At 48.1% G+C, this 18,296-nt stretch overlaps 1 protein-coding gene across 1 annotated transcript in view; it reads left to right on the forward strand.

Moving 5' to 3' along the window:
- LOC138638839 (oocyte zinc finger protein XlCOF22-like) overlaps positions 1-18,296 on the forward strand; it is a 247,230-nt gene that overhangs the window by 93,927 nt on the left and 135,007 nt on the right. The window contains exon 4 of the mRNA XM_069728497.1: positions 17,139-17,265. Within this exon, the coding sequence (XP_069584598.1) occupies positions 17,139-17,265 (127 nt within the window). The remainder of the gene's footprint in view (positions 1-17,138; positions 17,266-18,296) is intronic.

Raw genomic sequence — 18,296 nt, forward strand, 5'->3', positions numbered from 1 at the left:
GTACACTGGAGGATTCTGGGTGATGAGAGGAGACTGCTGGGAGATTATACAGTGTACACTGGAGGATTCTGGGTGATGGGTGGAGACTGCTGGGAGATTATACAGTGTACACTGGAGGATTCTGGGTGATGGGAGGAGACTGCTGAGAGATTATACAGTATACACTGGAGGATTCTGGGTGATGAGAGGAGACTGCTGGGAGATTATACAGTGTACACTGGAGGATTCTGGGTGATGGGTGGAGACTGCTGGGAGATTATACAGTATACACTGGAGGATTCTGGGTGATGGGAGGAGACTGCTGGGAGATTATACAGTATACACTGGAGGATTCTGGGTGAGGAGAGGAGACTGCTGGGAGATTATACAGTATACACTGGAGGATTCTGGGTGATGAGAGGTGACTGCTGGGAGATTATACAGTATACACTGGAGGATTCTGGGTGATGAGAGGAGACTGCTGGGAGATTATACAGTGTACACTGGAGGATTCTGGGTGATTGGAGGAGACTGCTGGGAGATTATACAGTGTACACTGGAGGATTCTGGGTGATGAGAGGAGACTGCTGGGAGATTATACAGTATACACTGGAGGATTCTGGGTGATGAGAGGAGACTGCTGGGAGATTATACAGTATACACTGGAGGATTCTGGGTGATTGGAGGAGACTGCTGGGAGATTATACAGTATACACTGGAGGATTCTGGGTGATGAGAGGAGGCTGCTGGGAGATTATACAGTGTACACTGGAGGATTCTGGGAGATGGGAGGAGACTGCTGGGAGATTATACAGTGTACACTGGAATATTCTGGGTGATGAGAGGAGACTGCTGGGAGATTATACAGTGTACACTGGAGGATTCTGGGTGATGAGAGGAGACTGCTGGGAGATTATACAGTGTACACTGGAGGATTCTGGGTGATGAGAGGAGACTGCTGGGAGATTATACAGTATACACTGGAGGATTCTGGGTGATGAGCGGAGACTGCTGGGAGATTATACAGTATACACTGGAGGATTCTGGGTGATGAGAGGAGACTGCTGGGTGATTATACAGTGTACACTGGAGGATTCTGGGTGATGGGAGGTGACTGCTGAGAGATTATACAGTATACACTGGAGGATTCTGGGTGATGAGGAGACTGCTGGGAGATTATACAGTGTACACTGGAGGATTCTGGGTGATGGGAGGTGACTGCTGGGAGATTATACAGTATACACTGGAGGATTCTGGGTGATGAGAGGAGACTGCTGGGAGATTATACAGTGTACACTGGAGGATTCTGGGTGATGGGAGGTGACTGCTGGGAGATTATACAGTATACACTGGAGGATTCTGGGTGATGAGGAGACTGCTGGGAGATTATACAGTGTACACTGGAGGATTCTGGGTGATGAGAGGAGACTGCTGGGAGATTATACAGTATACACTAGAGGATTCTGGGTGATGAGAGGTGACTGCTGGGAGATTATACAGTATACACTGGAGGATTCTGGGTGATGAGAGGAGACTGCTTGGAGATTATACAGTATACACTGGAGGATTCTGGGTGATGTGAGGAGACTGCTGGGAGATTATACAATATACACTGGAGGATTCTGGGTGATGAGACTGCTTGGAGATTATACAGTATACACTGGAGGATTCTGGGTGATGTGAGGAGACTGCTGGGAGATTATACAGTATACACTGGAGGATTCTGGGTGATGTGAGGAGACTGCTGGGAGATTATACAGTATACACTGGAGGATTCTGGGTGATGAGAGGAGACTGCTGGGAGATTATACAGTATACACTGGAGGATTCTGGGTGATGAGAGGAGACTGCTTGGAGATTATACAGTATACACTGGAGGATTCTGGGTGATGTGAGGAGACTGCTGGGAGATTATACAATATACACTGGAGGATTCTGGGTGATGAGAGGAGACTGCTGGGAGATTATACAGTATACACTGGAGGATTCTGGGTGATGTGAGGAGACTGCTGGGAGATTATACAATATACACTGGAGGATTCTGGGTGATGAGAGGAGACTGCTGGGAGATTGTACAGTATACACTGGAGGATTCTGGGTGATGAGAGGAGACTGCTGGGAGATTATACAGTTTACACTGGAGGATTCTGGGTGATGAGAGGAGACTGCTGGGAGATTATACAGTATACACTGGAGGATTCTGGGTGATGTGAGGAGACTGCTGGGAGATTATACAGTATACACTGGAGGATTCTGGGTGATGAGAGGAGACTGCTGGGAGATTATACAGTATACACTGGAGGATTCTGGGTGATGAGAGGAGACTGCTTGGAGATTATACAGTATACACTGGAGGATTCTGGGTGATGTGAGGAGACTGCTGGGAGATTATACAATATACACTGGAGGATTCTGGGTGATGAGAGGAGACTGCTGGGAGATTATACAGTATACACTGGAGGATTCTGGGTGATGAGAGGAGACTGCTGGGAGATTATACAGTATACACTGGAGGATTCTGGGTGATGAGAGGAGGCTGCTGGGAGATTATACAGTGTACACTGGAGGATTCTGGGTGATGGGAGGAGACTGCTGGGAGATTATACAGTGTACACTGGAGGATTCTGGATGATGAGAGGAGACTGCTGGGAGATTATACAGTGTACACTGGAGGATTCTGGGTGATGAGAGGAGACTGCTGGGAGATTATACAGTGTACACTGGAGGATTCTGGGTGATGAGCGGAGACTGCTGGGAGATTATACAGTGTACACTGGAGGATTCTGGGTGATGAGAGGAGGCTGCTGGGAGATTATACAGTATACACTGGAGGATTCTGGGTGATGAGAGGAGGCTGCTGGGAGATTATACAGTATACACTGGAGGATTCTGGGTGATGAGAGGAGACTGCTGGGAGATTATACAGTATACACTGGAGGATTCTGGGTGATGAGAGGAGACTGCTGGGATATTATACAGTATACACTGGAGGATTCTGGGTGATGAGAGGAGACTGCTGGGAGATTATACAGTATACACTGGAGGATTCTGGGTGATGAGAGGAGACTGCTGGGAGATTATACAGTATACACTGGAGGATTCTGGGTGATGAGAGGAGGCTGCTGGGAGATTATACAGTGTACACTGGAGGATTCTGGGTGATGGGAGGAGACTGCTGGGAGATTATACAGTGTACACTGGAGGATTCTGGATGATGAGAGGAGACTGCTGGGAGATTATACAGTGTACACTGGAGGATTCTGGGTGATGAGAGGAGACTGCTGGGAGATTATACAGTGTACACTGGAGGATTCTGGGTGATGAGCGGAGACTGCTGGGAGATTATACAGTGTACACTGGAGGATTCTGGGTGATGAGAGGAGGCTGCTGGGAGATTATACAGTATACACTGGAGGATTCTGGGTGATGAGAGGAGGCTGCTGGGAGATTATACAGTATACACTGGAGGATTCTGGGTGATGAGAGGAGGCTGCTGGGAGATTATACAGTATACACTGGAGGATTCTGGGTGATGAGAGGAGACTGCTGGGAGATTATACAGTATACACTGGAGGATTCTGGGTGATGAGAGGAGACTGCTGGGAGATTATACAGTATACACTGGAGGATTCTGGGTGATGAGAGGAGACTGCTGGGAGATTATACAGTATACACTGGAGGATTCTGGGTGATGAGAGGAGACTGCTGGGAGATTATACAGTGTACACTGGAGGATTCTGGGTGATGAGAGGAGACTGCTGGGAGATTATACAGTGTACACTGGAGGATTCTGGGTGATGGGAGGTGACTGCTGGGAGATTATACAGTATACACTGGAGGATTCTGGGTGATGAGAGGAGACTGCTGGGAGATTATACAGTGTACACTGGAGGATTCTGGGTGATGGGAGGTGACTGCTGGGAGATTGTACAGTATACACTGGAGGATTCTGGGTGATGAGAGGAGACTGCTGGGAGATTATACAATATACACTGGAGGATTCTGGGTGATGATAGGAGACTGCTGGGAGATTATACAGTATACACTGGAGGATTCTGGGTGATGAGGAGAGGAGACTGCTGGGAGATTATACAGTGTACACTGGAGGATTCTGGGTGATGAGAGGAGACTGCTGGGAGATTATACAGTGTACACTGGAGGATTCTGGGTGATGGGAGGTGACTGCTGGGAGATTGTACAGTATACACTGGAGGATTCTGGGTGATGAGAGGAGACTGCTGGGAGATTATACAATATACACTGGAGGATTCTGGGTGATGAGAGGAGACTGCTGGGAGATTATACAGTGTACACTGGAGGATTCTGGGTGATGAGAGGAGACTGCTGGGAGATTATACAGTGTACACTGGAGGATTCTGGGTGATGAGAGGAGACTGCTGGGAGATTATACAGTATACACTGGAGGATTCTGGGTGATGAGAGGAGACTGCTGGGAGATTATACAGTATACACTGGAGGATTCTGGGTGATGAGGAGACTGCTGGGAGATTATACAGTGTACACCGGAGGATTCTGGGTGATGAGAGGAGGCTGCTGGGAGATTATACAGTATACACTGGAGGATTCTGGGTGATGAGAGGAGACTGCTGCGAGATTATACAGTATACACTGGAGGATTCTGGGTGATGAGAGGAGACTGCTGGGAGATTATACAGTATACACTGGAGGATTCTGGGTGATGAGAGGTGACTGCTGGGAGATTATACAGTATACACTGGAGGATTCTGGGTCATGAGAGGAGACTGCTGGGAGATTATACAGTGTACACTGGAGGATTCTGGGTGATGAGCGGAGACTGCTGGGAGATTATACAGTGTACACTGGAGGATTCTGGGTGATGGGAGGAGACTGCTGGGAGACTATACAGTATACACTGGAGGATTCTGGGTGATGAGCAGAGACTGCTGGGAGATTATACAGTGTACACTGGAGGATTCTGGGTGATGAGGAGACTGCTGCGAGATTATACAGTATACACTGGAGGATTCTGGGTGATGGGAGGTGACTGCTGGGAGATTATACAGTATACACTGGAGGATTCTGGGTGATGAGAGGAGACTGCTGGGAGATTATACAGTGTACACTGGAGGATTCTGGGTGATGAGCGGAGACTGCTGGGAGATTATACAGTATACACTGGAGGATTCTGGGTGATGAGAGGAGACTGCTGGGAGATTATACAGTGTACACTGGAGGATTCTGGTTGATGAGAGGAGACTGCTAGGAGATTATACAGTGTACACTGGAGGATTCTGGGTGATGAGCGGAGACTGCTGGGAGATTATACAGTGTACACTGGAGGATTCTGGGTGATGGGAGGAGACTGCTGGGAGATTATACAGTATACACTGGAGGATTCTGGGTGATGAGAGGAGGCTGCTGGGAGATTATACAGTATACACTGGAGGATTCTGGGTGATGAGCGGAGACTGCTGCGAAATTATACAGTGTACACTGGAGGATTGTGGGTGATGAGAGGAGACTGCTGGGAGATTATACAGTATACACTGGAGGATTCTGGGTGATGAGAGGAGACTGCTGGGAGATTATACAGTATACACTGGAGGATTCTGGGTGATGAGGAGACTGCTGGGAGATTATACAGTATACACTGGAGGATTCTGGGTGATGAGAGGAGACTGCTGGGAGATTATACAGTGTACACTGGAGGATTCTGGGTGATGAGAGGAGGCTGCTGGGAGATTATACAGTATACACTGGAGGATTCTGGGTGATGAGAGGAGACTGCTAGGAGATTATACAGTGTACACTGGAGGATTCTGGGTGATGAGCGGAGACTGCTGGGAGATTATACAGTTTACACTGGAGGATTCTGGGTGATGGGAGGAGACTGCTGGGAGATTATACAGTGTACACTGGAGGATTCTGGGTGATGAGAGTAAGCTGCTGGGAGATTATACAGTGTACACTGGAGGATTCTGGGAGATGAGAGGAGACTGCTGGGAGATTATACAGTGTACACTGGAGGATTCTGGGTGATGGGAGGAGACTGCTGGGAGATTATACAGTGTACACTGGAGGATTCTGGGTGATGAGAGTAAGCTGCTGGGAGATTATACAGTATACACTGGAGGATTCTGGGTGATGAGCGGAGACTGCTGGGAGATTATACAGTATACACTGGAGGATTCTGGGTGTTGAGAGTAAGCTGCTGGGAGATTATACAGTGTACACTGGAGGATTCTGGGAGATGAGAGGAGACTGCTGGAAGATTATACAGTATACTGGAGGATTCTGGGTGATGAGAGGAGGCTGCTGGGAGATTATACAGTATACTGGAGGATTCTGGGTGATGAGAGGAGACTGCTGGGAGATTATACAGTATACACTGGAGGATTCTGGGTGATTGGAGGAGACTGCTGGGAGATTATACAGTATACACTGGAGGATTCTGGGTGATGAGAGGAGGCTGCTGGGAGATTATACAGTGTACACTGGAGGATTCTGGGAGATGAGAGGAGACTGCTGGGAGATTATACAGTATACACTGGAGGATTCTGGGTGATGAGAGGAGACTGCTGGGAGATTATACAGTGTACACTGGAGGATTCTGGGTGATGAGAGGAGACTGCTGGGAGATTATACAGTGTACACTGGAGGATTCTGGGTGATGAGAGGAGACTGCTGGGAGATTATACAGTGTACACTGGAGGATTCTGGGTGATGGGTGGAGACTGCTGGGAGATTATACAGTGTACACTGGAGGATTCTGGGTGATGGGAGGAGACTGCTGAGAGATTATACAGTATACACTGGAGGATTCTGGGTGATGAGAGGAGACTGCTGGGAGATTATACAGTGTACACTGGAGGATTCTGGGTGATGGGTGGAGACTGCTGGGAGATTATACAGTATACACTGGAGGATTCTGGGTGATGGGAGGAGACTGCTGGGAGATTATACAGTATACACTGGAGGATTCTGGGTGAGGAGAGGAGACTGCTGGGAGATTATACAGTATACACTGGAGGATTCTGGGTGATGAGAGGTGACTGCTGGGAGATTATACAGTATACACTGGAGGATTCTGGGTGATGAGAGGAGACTGCTGGGAGATTATACAGTGTACACTGGAGGATTCTGGGTGATTGGAGGAGACTGCTGGGAGATTATACAGTATACACTGGAGGATTCTGGGTGATGAGAGGAGACTGCTGGGAGATTATACAGTATACACTGGAGGATTCTGGGTGATGAGAGGAGACTGCTGGGAGATTATACAGTATACACTGGAGGATTCTGGGTGATTGGAGGAGACTGCTGGGAGATTATACAGTATACACTGGAGGATTCTGGGTGATGAGAGGAGGCTGCTGGGAGATTATACAGTGTACACTGGAGGATTCTGGGAGATGAGAGGAGACTGCTGGGAGATTATACAGTATACACTGGAGGATTCTGGGTGATGAGAGGAGACTGCTGGGAGATTATACAGTGTACACTGGAGGATTCTGGATGATGAGAGGAGACTGCTGGGAGATTATACAGTGTACACTGGAGGATTCTGGGTGATGGGTGGAGACTGCTGGGAGATTATACGGTATACACTGGAGGATTCTGGGTGATGGGAGGAGACTGCTGAGAGATTATACAGTATACACTGGAGGATTCTGGGTGATGAGAGGAGACTGCTGGGAGATTATACAGTGTACACTGGAGGATTCTGGGTGATGGGTGGAGACTGCTGGGAGATTATACAGTATACACTGGAGGATTCTGGGTGATGGGAGGAGACTGCTGGGAGATTATACAGTATACACTGGAGGATTCTGGGTGAGGAGAGGAGACTGCTGGGAGATTATACAGTATACACTGGAGGATTCTGGGTGATGGGTGGAGACTGCTGGGAGAGTATACAGTATACTGGAGGATTCTGGGTGATGAGAGGAGACTGCTGGGAGATTATACAGTGTACACTGGAGGATTCTGGGTGATGAGAGGAGACTGCTGGGAGATTATACAGTGTACACTGGAGGATTCTGGGTGATGAGAGGAGACTGCTGGGAGATTATACAGTATACACTGGAGGATTCTGGGTGATGAGAGGAGACTGCTGGGAGATTATACAGTATACTGGAGGATTCTGGGTGATGAGAGGAGACTGCTGGGAGATTATACAGTGTACACTGGAGGATTCTGGGTGATTGGAGGAGACTGCTGGGAGATTATACAGTATACACTGGAGGATTCTGGGTGATGAGAGTAAGCTGCTGGGAGATTATACAGTGTACACTGGAGGATTCTGGGTGATGAGAGGAGACTGCTGGGAGATTATACAGTGTACACTGGAGGATTCTGGGTGATGGGTGGAGACTGCTGGGAGATTATACAGTATACACTGGAGGATTCTGGGTGATGAGAGGAGACTGCTGGGAGATTATACAGTATACACTGGAGGATTCTGGGTGATGGGAGGAGACTGCTGAGAGATTATACAGTATACACTGGAGGATTCTGGGTGATGAGAGGAGACTGCTGGGAGATTATACAGTATACACTGGAGGATTCTGGGTGATGAGAGGAGACTGCTGGGAGATTATACAGTGTACACTGGAGGATTCTGGGTGATGAGAGGAGACTGCTGGGAGATTATACAGTGTACACTGGAGGATTCTGGGTGATGAGAGGAGACTGCTGGGAGATTATACAGTGTACACTGGAGGATTCTGGGTGATGGGTGGAGACTGCTGGGAGATTATACAGTATACACTGGAGGATTCTGGGTGATGAGAGTAAGCTGCTGGGAGATTATACAGTGTACACTGGAGGATTCTGGGTGATGAGAGGAGACTGCTGGGAGATTATACAGTATACACTGGAGGATTCTGGGTGATGGGAGGAGACTGCTGAGAGATTATACAGTATACACTGGAGGATTCTGGGTGATGAGAGGAGGCTGCTGGGAGATTGTACAGTATACACTGGAGGATTCTGGGTGATGAGAGGAGACTGCTGGGAGATTATACAGTGTACACTGGAGGATTCTGGGTGATGAGAGGAGACTGCTGGGAGATTATACAGTATATACTGGAGGATTCTGGGTGATGGGTGGAGACTGCTGAGAGATTATACAGTATACACTGGAGGACTCTGGGTGATGAGAGGAGACTGCTGGGAGATTATACAGTGTACACTGGAGGATTCTGGGTGATGAGACTGCTGGGAGATTATACAGTATACACTGGAGGATTCTGGGTGATGGGAGGAGACTGCTGGGAGATTATACAGTATACACTGGAGGATTCTGGGTGATGAGACTGCTGGGAGATTATACAGTATACACTGGAGGATTCTGGGTGATGGGAGGTGACTGCTGGGAGATTATACAGTGTACACTGGAGGATTCTGGGTGATGAGAGGAGACTGCTGGGAGATTATACAGTATACACTGGAGGATTCTGGGTGATGAGAGGAGACTGCTGGGAGATTATACAGTGTACACTGGAGGATTCTGGGTGATGAGAGGAGACTGCTGGGAGATTATACAGTGTACACTGGAGGATTCTGGGTGATGAGAGGAGACTGCTGGGAGATTATACAGTATACACTGGAGGATTCTGGGTGATGAGAGGAGACTGCTGAGAGATTATACAGTATACACTGGAGGATTCTGGGTGATGGGAGGTGACTGCTGGGAGATTATACAGTGTACACTGGAGGATTCTGGGTGATGAGAGGAGACTGCTGGGAGATTATACAGTATACACTGGAGGATTCTGGGTGATGAGAGGAGACTGCTGGGAGATTATACAGTGTACACTGGAGGATTCTGGGTGATGAGAGGAGACTGCTGGGAGATTATACAGTGTACACTGGAGGATTCTGGGTGATGAGAGGAGACTGCTGGGAGATTATACAGTGTACACTGGAGGATTCTGGGTGATGAGAGGAGACTGCTGGGAGATTATACAGTGTACACTGGAGGATTCTGGGTGATGAGAGGAGACTGCTGGGAGATTATACAGTGTACACTGGAGAATTCTGGGTGATGAGGGGAGCCGGTGTGGTCAGGGACATCGTCCTTACATGATGCTACAGGTAGTTCCCGGTTATTATGCAGTGGAGGATTCTGGGTGATGAGAGGAGACTGCTGGGAGATTATACAGTATACACTGGAGGATTCTGGGTGATGAGAGGAGACTGCTGGGAGATTATACAGTGTACACTGGAGGATTCTGGGTGATGAGAGGAGACTGCTGGGAGATTATACAGTGTACACTGGAGGATTCTGGGTGATGAGAGGAGACTGCTGGGAGATTATACAGTATACACTGGAGGATTCTGGGTGATGAGAGGTGACTGCTGGGAGATTATACAGTGTACACTGGAGGATTCTGGGTGATGGGAGGTGACTGCTGGGAGATTATACAGTATACACTGGAGGATTCTGGGTGATGAGAGGAGACTGCTGGGAGATTATACAGTATACACTGGAGGATTCTGGGTGATGAGAGGAGACTGCTGGGAGATTATACAGTATACACTGGAGGATTCTGGGTGATGAGAGGAGACTGCTGGGAGATTATACAGTATACACTGGAGGATTCTGGGTGATGAGAGGAGACTGCTGGGAGATTATACAGTATACACTGGAGGATTCTGGGTGATGAGAGGAGACTGCTGGGAGATTATACAGTGTACACTGGAGGATTCTGGGTGATGAGAGGAGACTGCTGGGAGATTATACAGTGTACACTGGAGGATTCTGGGTGATGAGAGGAGACTGCTGGGAGATTATACAGTGTACACTGGAGGATTCTGGGTGATGAGAGGAGACTGCTGGGAGATTATACAGTGTACACTGGAGAATTCTGGGTGATGAGAGGAGCCGGTGTGGTCAGGGACATCGTCCTTACATGATGCTACAGGTAGTTCCCGGTTATTATGCAGTGGAGGATTCTGGGTGATGAGAGGAGACTGCTGGGAGATTATACAGTATACACTGGAGGATTCTGGGTGATGAGAGGAGACTGCTGGGAGATTATACAGTGTACACTGTAGGATTCTGGGTGATGAGAGGAGACTGCTGGGAGATTATACAGTGTACACTGGAGGATTCTGGGTGATGGGAGGTGACTGCTGGGAGATTATACAGTATACACTGGAGGATTCTGGGTGATGAGCAGACTGCTGGGAGATTATACAGTATACACTGGAGGATTCTGGGTGATGAGAGGAGACTGCTGGGAGATTATACAGTATACACTGGAGGATTCTGGGTGATGAGAGGAGACTGCTGGGAGATTATACAGTGTACACTGGAGGATTCTGGGTGATGAGAGGAGACTGCTGGGAGATTATACAGTATACACTGGAGGATTCTGGGTGATGAGAGGAGACTGCTGGGAGATTATACAGTATACACTGGAGGATTCTGGGTGATGAGAGGAGACTGCTGGGAGATTATACAGTATACACTGGAGGATTCTGGGTGATGGGAGGTGACTGCTGGGAGATTATACAGTGTACACTGGAGGATTCTGGGTGATGAGAGGAGACTGCTGGGAGATTATACAGTATACACTGGAGGATTCTGGGTGATGAGAGGAGACTGCTGGGATATTATACAGTGTACACTGGAGGATTCTGGGTGATGAGAGGAGACTGCTGGGAGATTATACAGTATACACTGGAGGATTCTGGGTGATGGGAGGTGACTGCTGGGAGATTATACAGTGTACACTGGAGGATTCTGGGTGATGAGAGGAGACTGCTGGGAGATTATACAGTATACACTGGAGGATTCTGGGTGATGAGAGGAGACTGCTGGGAGATTATACAGTGTACACTGGAGGATTCTGGGTGATGAGAGGAGACTGCTGGGAGATTATACAGTATACACTGGAGGATTCTGGGTGATGAGAGGAGACTGCTGGGAGATTATACAGTATACACTGGAGGATTCTGGGTGATGAGAGGAGACTGCTGGGAGATTATACAGTATACACTGGAGGATTCTGGGTGATGGGAGGTGACTGCTGGGAGATTATACAGTGTACACTGGAGGATTCTGGGTGATGATAGGAGACTGCTGGGAGATTATACAGTGTACACTGGAGGATTCTGGGTGATGAGAGGAGACTGCTGGGAGATTATACAGTATACACTGGAGGATTCTGGGTGATGAGAGGAGACTGCTGGGAGATTATACAGTATACACTGGAGGATTCTGGGTGATGGGAGGTGACTGCTGGGAGATTATACAGTGTACACTGGAGGATTCTGGGTGATGAGAGGAGACTGCTGGGAGATTATACAGTATACACTGGAGGATTCTGGGTGATGGGAGGAGACTGCTGGGAGATTATACAGTATACACTGGAGGATTCTGGGTGATGAGAGGAGACTGCTGGGAGATTATACAGTATACACTGGAGGATTCTGGGTGATGAGAGGAGACTGCTGGGATATTATACAGTATACACTGGAGGATTCTGGGTGATGAGAGGAGACTGCTGGGAGATTATACAGTGTACACTGGAGGATTCTGGGTGATGAGAGGAGACTGCTGGGAGATTATACAGTATACACTGGAGGATTCTGGGTGATGAGAGGAGACTGCTGGGAGATTATACAGTGTACACTGGAGGATTCTGGGTGATGAGAGGTGACTGCTGGGAGATTATACAGTATACACTGGAGGATTCTGGGTGATGAGAGGTGACTGCTGGGAGATTATACAGTATACACTGGAGGATTCTGGGTGATGAGAGGTGACTGCTGGGAGATTATACAGTATACACTGGAGGATTCTGGGTGATGAGAGGTGACTGCTGGGAGATTATACAGTGTACACTGGAGGATTCTGGGTGATGGGAGGTGACTGCTGGGAGATTATACAGTATACACTGGAGGATTCTGGGTGATGAGAGGAGACTGCTGGGAGATTATACAGTATACACTGGAGGATTCTGGGTGATGAGAGGTGACTGCTGGGAGATTATACAGTGTACACTGGAGGATTCTGGGTGATGGGAGGTGACTGCTGGGAGATTATACAGTATACACTGGAGGATTCTGGGTGATGGGAGGTGACTGCTGGGAGATTATACAGTGTACACTGGAGGATTCTGGGTGATGAGTGGAGACTGCTGGGAGATTATACAGTATACACTGGAGGATTCTGGGTGATGGGTGGAGACTGCTGGGAGATTATACAGTATACACTGGAGGATTCTGGGTGATGAGAGGAGACTGCTGGGAGATTATACAGTATACACTGGAGGATTCTGGGTGATGGGAGGTGACTGCTGGGAGATTATACAGTATACACTGGAGGATTCTGGGTGATGAGAGGAGACTGCTGGGAGATTATACAGTGTACACTGGAGGATTCTGGGTGATGAGAGGAGACTGCTGGGAGATTATACAGTATACACTGGAGGATTCTGGGTGATGAGAGGAGACTGCTGGGAGATTATACAGTGTACACTGGAGGATTCTGGGTGATGAGAGGAGACTGCTGGGAGATTATACAGTGTACACTGTAGGATTCTGGGTGATGAGAGGAGACTGCTGGGAGATTATACAGTGTACACTGGAGGATTCTGGGTGATGGGAGGTGACTGCTGGGAGATTATACAGTATACACTGGAGGATTCTGGGTGATGAGCAGACTGCTGGGAGATTATACAGTATACACTGGAGGATTCTGGGTGATGAGAGGAGACTGCTGGGAGATTATACAGTATACACTGGAGGATTCTGGGTGATGAGAGGAGACTGCTGGGAGATTATACAGTGTACACTGGAGGATTCTGGGTGATGAGAGGAGACTGCTGGGAGATTATACAGTATACACTGGAGGATTCTGGGTGATGAGAGGAGACTGCTGGGAGATTATACAGTATACACTGGAGGATTCTGGGTGATGAGAGGAGACTGCTGGGAGATTATACAGTATACACTGGAGGATTCTGGGTGATGGGAGGTGACTGCTGGGAGATTATACAGTGTACACTGGAGGATTCTGGGTGATGAGAGGAGACTGCTGGGAGATTATACAGTATACACTGGAGGATTCTGGGTGATGAGAGGAGACTGCTGGGATATTATACAGTGTACACTGGAGGATTCTGGGTGATGAGAGGAGACTGCTGGGAGATTATACAGTATACACTGGAGGATTCTGGGTGATGGGAGGTGACTGCTGGGAGATTATACAGTGTACACTGGAGGATTCTGGGTGATGAGAGGAGACTGCTGGGAGATTATACAGTATACACTGGAGGATTCTGGGTGATGAGCAGACTGCTGGGAGATTATACAGTGTACACTGGAGGATTCTGGGTGATGAGAGGAGACTGCTGGGAGATTATACAGTGTACACTGGAGGATTCTGGGTGATGAGAGGAGACTGCTGGGAGATTATACAGTATACACTGGAGGATTCTGGGTGATGAGAGGAGACTGCTGGGAGATTATACAGTATACACTGGAGGATTCTGGGTGATGAGAGGAGACTGCTGGGAGATTATACAGTATACACTGGAGGATTCTGGGTGATGGGAGGTGACTGCTGGGAGATTATACAGTGTACACTGGAGGATTCTGGGTGATGAGAGGAGACTGCTGGGAGATTATACAGTATACACTGGAGGATTCTGGGTGATGGGAGGAGACTGCTGGGAGATTATACAGTATACACTGGAGGATTCTGGGTGATGAGAGGAGACTGCTGGGAGATTATACAGTATACACTGGAGGATTCTGGGTGATGAGAGGAGACTGCTGGGATATTATACAGTATACACTGGAGGATTCTGGGTGATGAGAGGAGACTGCTGGGAGATTATACAGTGTACACTGGAGGATTCTGGGTGATGAGAGGAGACTGCTGGGAGATTATACAGTATACACTGGAGGATTCTGGGTGATGAGAGGAGAGGAGAGGAGACTGCTGGGAGATTATACAGTGTACACTGGAGGATTCTGGGTGATGAGAGGAGACTGCTGGGAGATTGTACAGTATACACTGGAGGATTCTGGGTGATGAGAGGAGACTGCTGGGAGATTATACAGTGTACACTGGAGGATTCTGGGTGATGAGAGGTGACTGCTGGGAGATTATACAGTATACACTGGAGGATTCTGGGTGATGAGAGGTGACTGCTGGGAGATTATACAGTGTACACTGGAGGATTCTGGGTGATGAGAGGAGACTGCTGGGAGATTATACAGTATACACTGGAGGATTCTGGGTGATGAGAGGTGACTGCTGGGAGATTATACAGTGTACACTGGAGGATTCTGGGTGATGAGAGGAGACTGCTGGGAGATTATACAGTATACACTGGAGGATTCTGGGTGATGGGAGGTGACTGCTGGGAGATTATACAGTGTACACTGGAGGATTCTGGGTGATGAGAGGAGACTGCTGGGAGATTATACAGTATACACTGGAGGATTCTGGGTGATGAGAGGAGACTGCTGGGATATTATACAGTGTACACTGGAGGATTCTGGGTGATGAGAGGAGACTGCTGGGAGATTATACAGTATACACTGGAGGATTCTGGGTGATGAGGAGACTGCTGGGAGATTATACAGTATACACTGGAGGATTCTGGGTGATGAGAGGAGACTGCTGGGAGATTATACAGTATACACTGGAGGATTCTGGGTGATGAGAGGTGACTGCTGGGAGATTATACAGTGTACACTGGAGGATTCTGGGTGATGAGAGGAGACTGCTGGGAGATTATACAGTATACACTGGAGGATTCTGGGTGATGAGAGGTGACTGCTGGGAGATTATACAGTGTACACTGGAGGATTCTGGGTGATGGGAGGTGACTGCTGGGAGATTATACAGTATACACTGGAGGATTCTGGGTGATGGGAGGTGACTGCTGGGAGATTATACAGTGTACACTGGAGGATTCTGGGTGATGAGAGGAGACTGCTGGGAGATTATACAGTATACACTGGAGGATTCTGGGTGATGAGAGGAGACTGCTGGGATATTATACAGTGTACACTGGAGGATTCTGGGTGATGAGAGGAGACTGCTGGGAGATTATACAGTATACACTGGAGGATTCTGGGTGATGAGGAGACTGCTGGGAGATTATACAGTATACACTGGAGGATTCTGGGTGATGAGAGGAGACTGCTGGGAGATTATACAGTATACACTGGAGGATTCTGGGTGATGAGAGGTGACTGCTGGGAGATTATACAGTGTACACTGGAGGATTCTGGGTGATGGGAGGTGACTGCTGGGAGATTATACAGTGTACACTGGAGGATTCTGGGTGATGAGTGGAGACTGCTGGGAGATTATACAGTATACACTGGAGGATTCTGGGTGATGAGAGGAGACTGCTGGGAGATTATACAGTGTACACTGGAGGATTCTGGGTGATGAGAGGAGCCGGTGTGGTCAGGGACATCGTCCTTACATGATGCTACAGGTAGTTCCCGGTTATTATGCAGTGGAGGATTCTGGGTGATGTATACAGATACTCTTTTGCCACCTCATTGGTTTATACTTGCACCTCGGCTAAATATCATGGACAGCTTCGCTCACATCTCTGCCTGTGTTATTTATCTGTGAATGTGTCTGACAACACTTGGCTGGTGACTATATTGGCCAGGTGTTCTGTGCTGCCGTACACAGGTGCTATTTTATCATTCAGGCCGGGGTCAGACGAGCGTATAGCATCTGCTGTGAGCCGAGCCGAGTGTCCTGGGCCTGAGCTCCGAGCCTCTTGCACAGGGAGGATTGGAGCAGAGCTGCGGAGGAGGCAGAGAATTAGTTTCTCCATCCCCTCCATTGTCGGGGTCCGCGTATATTGCACAGCACGCTGTCTCGCTCGCACCTGTAGGCTGGAGACTCGGCCCAGTGTCGGAGACAGTTGCAGCATGGTGCACGCTGTCAGCGGCTGACATTAATAATGCTGATGAGCTGCCCCAGAGATGATTACTGCTCCGATCACACAGCTCAGGTCTATTGTATCCGTGCTCCATTACTGCTCTTATGCTCCATGGGTAATAAAGTAATCTATCTGATCGTATTGTTCCTTCCATGTCGCCATTGATTCATAGTATCTAGTAGTGAAGGGATCTCTATTGATTTCTATTGGTTGGGTGATGTCTGCCTTGTTGGTTGTCAGGTTCCTCTCCGGTGTCAGGACGTCGCTATCTATTTCTCCCTGGAGGAGTGGGATTATATAGACGGACACTGGGATCAGTACAAGGAGGTCCGGATGGAGGAGGAGCAGCGGCATCTCGCATTACTCGGTAAGGAGATTATCGCCGTCTACACTGGGTGGAGACCCTGCGCGAAACCGCAAATACACTCAGAAATGTCTTCTGTAGAAACACCGAAAAATAAAGGAACGGGAAATAAAATGTATCATTTTATTAGAGAAACATATTACAAATAGAATGTACAAAATTTGCCAAATATAGCATAGAGGTTTAAACAAATGGAAGACATGCAAGGAAGTGCACAGTCAGCAGGTGAAATGAGAAACCGCACTCGTAACGCCAAGAGAAAGTATGGAGGATGATCCGAAGTGTAGCGCCAACAAAGAGTCCCCTTCCCGAAGATGCATAGCGAGCGTCACCCATCCAGACACGTGCTTTCCCTGCAGCCCCTGATGCCCGTTTATGCTCTCTCAGTGGGGTGTCTTATTGTCTGTCCCAACATCTATATTAACGTTGTGGCCAGCTGCTGTTAATGCGGCGAGTGCGCTCCGGTCACCCCACCTACATAGCGGCTTCCCAGGTGACCGTCAGGACTCAGCACGCGCATATTAGGATGAAATTCCACTAGACATGCGCACGGTGGTCGTCAGATAACCACCTAGTGTATGACGATTGCAGGTTCGCACACTCGGCAGCCATGCTGTAGTGGACCATGAGTGCGGCCATTTTGGGAGTGATCACAAAACGTGCTATATGTTATGTATAGCTATGTTATCTACTGATAAGGTATATGTGACCGAGAAGAACTACAACTATGACAATAATAGTGTCAATTAGGGTTTATTATAAATCCAAAAATGATGTTCTTAAAATGACAGTGCATAAAGCTACAGGAACAGGGGTAAAGTGACAGTGCTTGGAGAATATAGAAGAAGAAAGTCAGGTGCAATGTATTAAACAATGGTGCCTACAATTTACATACAGAGTTTGTGGTGATATAGTGCCCAGATCATTTTGGATGGAAAGTAAATATCTCTCACGCCCATCTGAAAAAACAAAGTGAATAGACAAAAAACATAAGGATGAACTATACAAGTGTCCACTCTTGTGCAACATACGGA

The sequence above is a fragment of the Ranitomeya imitator genome, chromosome 5 (assembly GCF_032444005.1).
Source record: "Ranitomeya imitator isolate aRanImi1 chromosome 5, aRanImi1.pri, whole genome shotgun sequence".
NCBI classification, from domain to species: domain Eukaryota; kingdom Metazoa; phylum Chordata; class Amphibia; order Anura; family Dendrobatidae; genus Ranitomeya; species Ranitomeya imitator.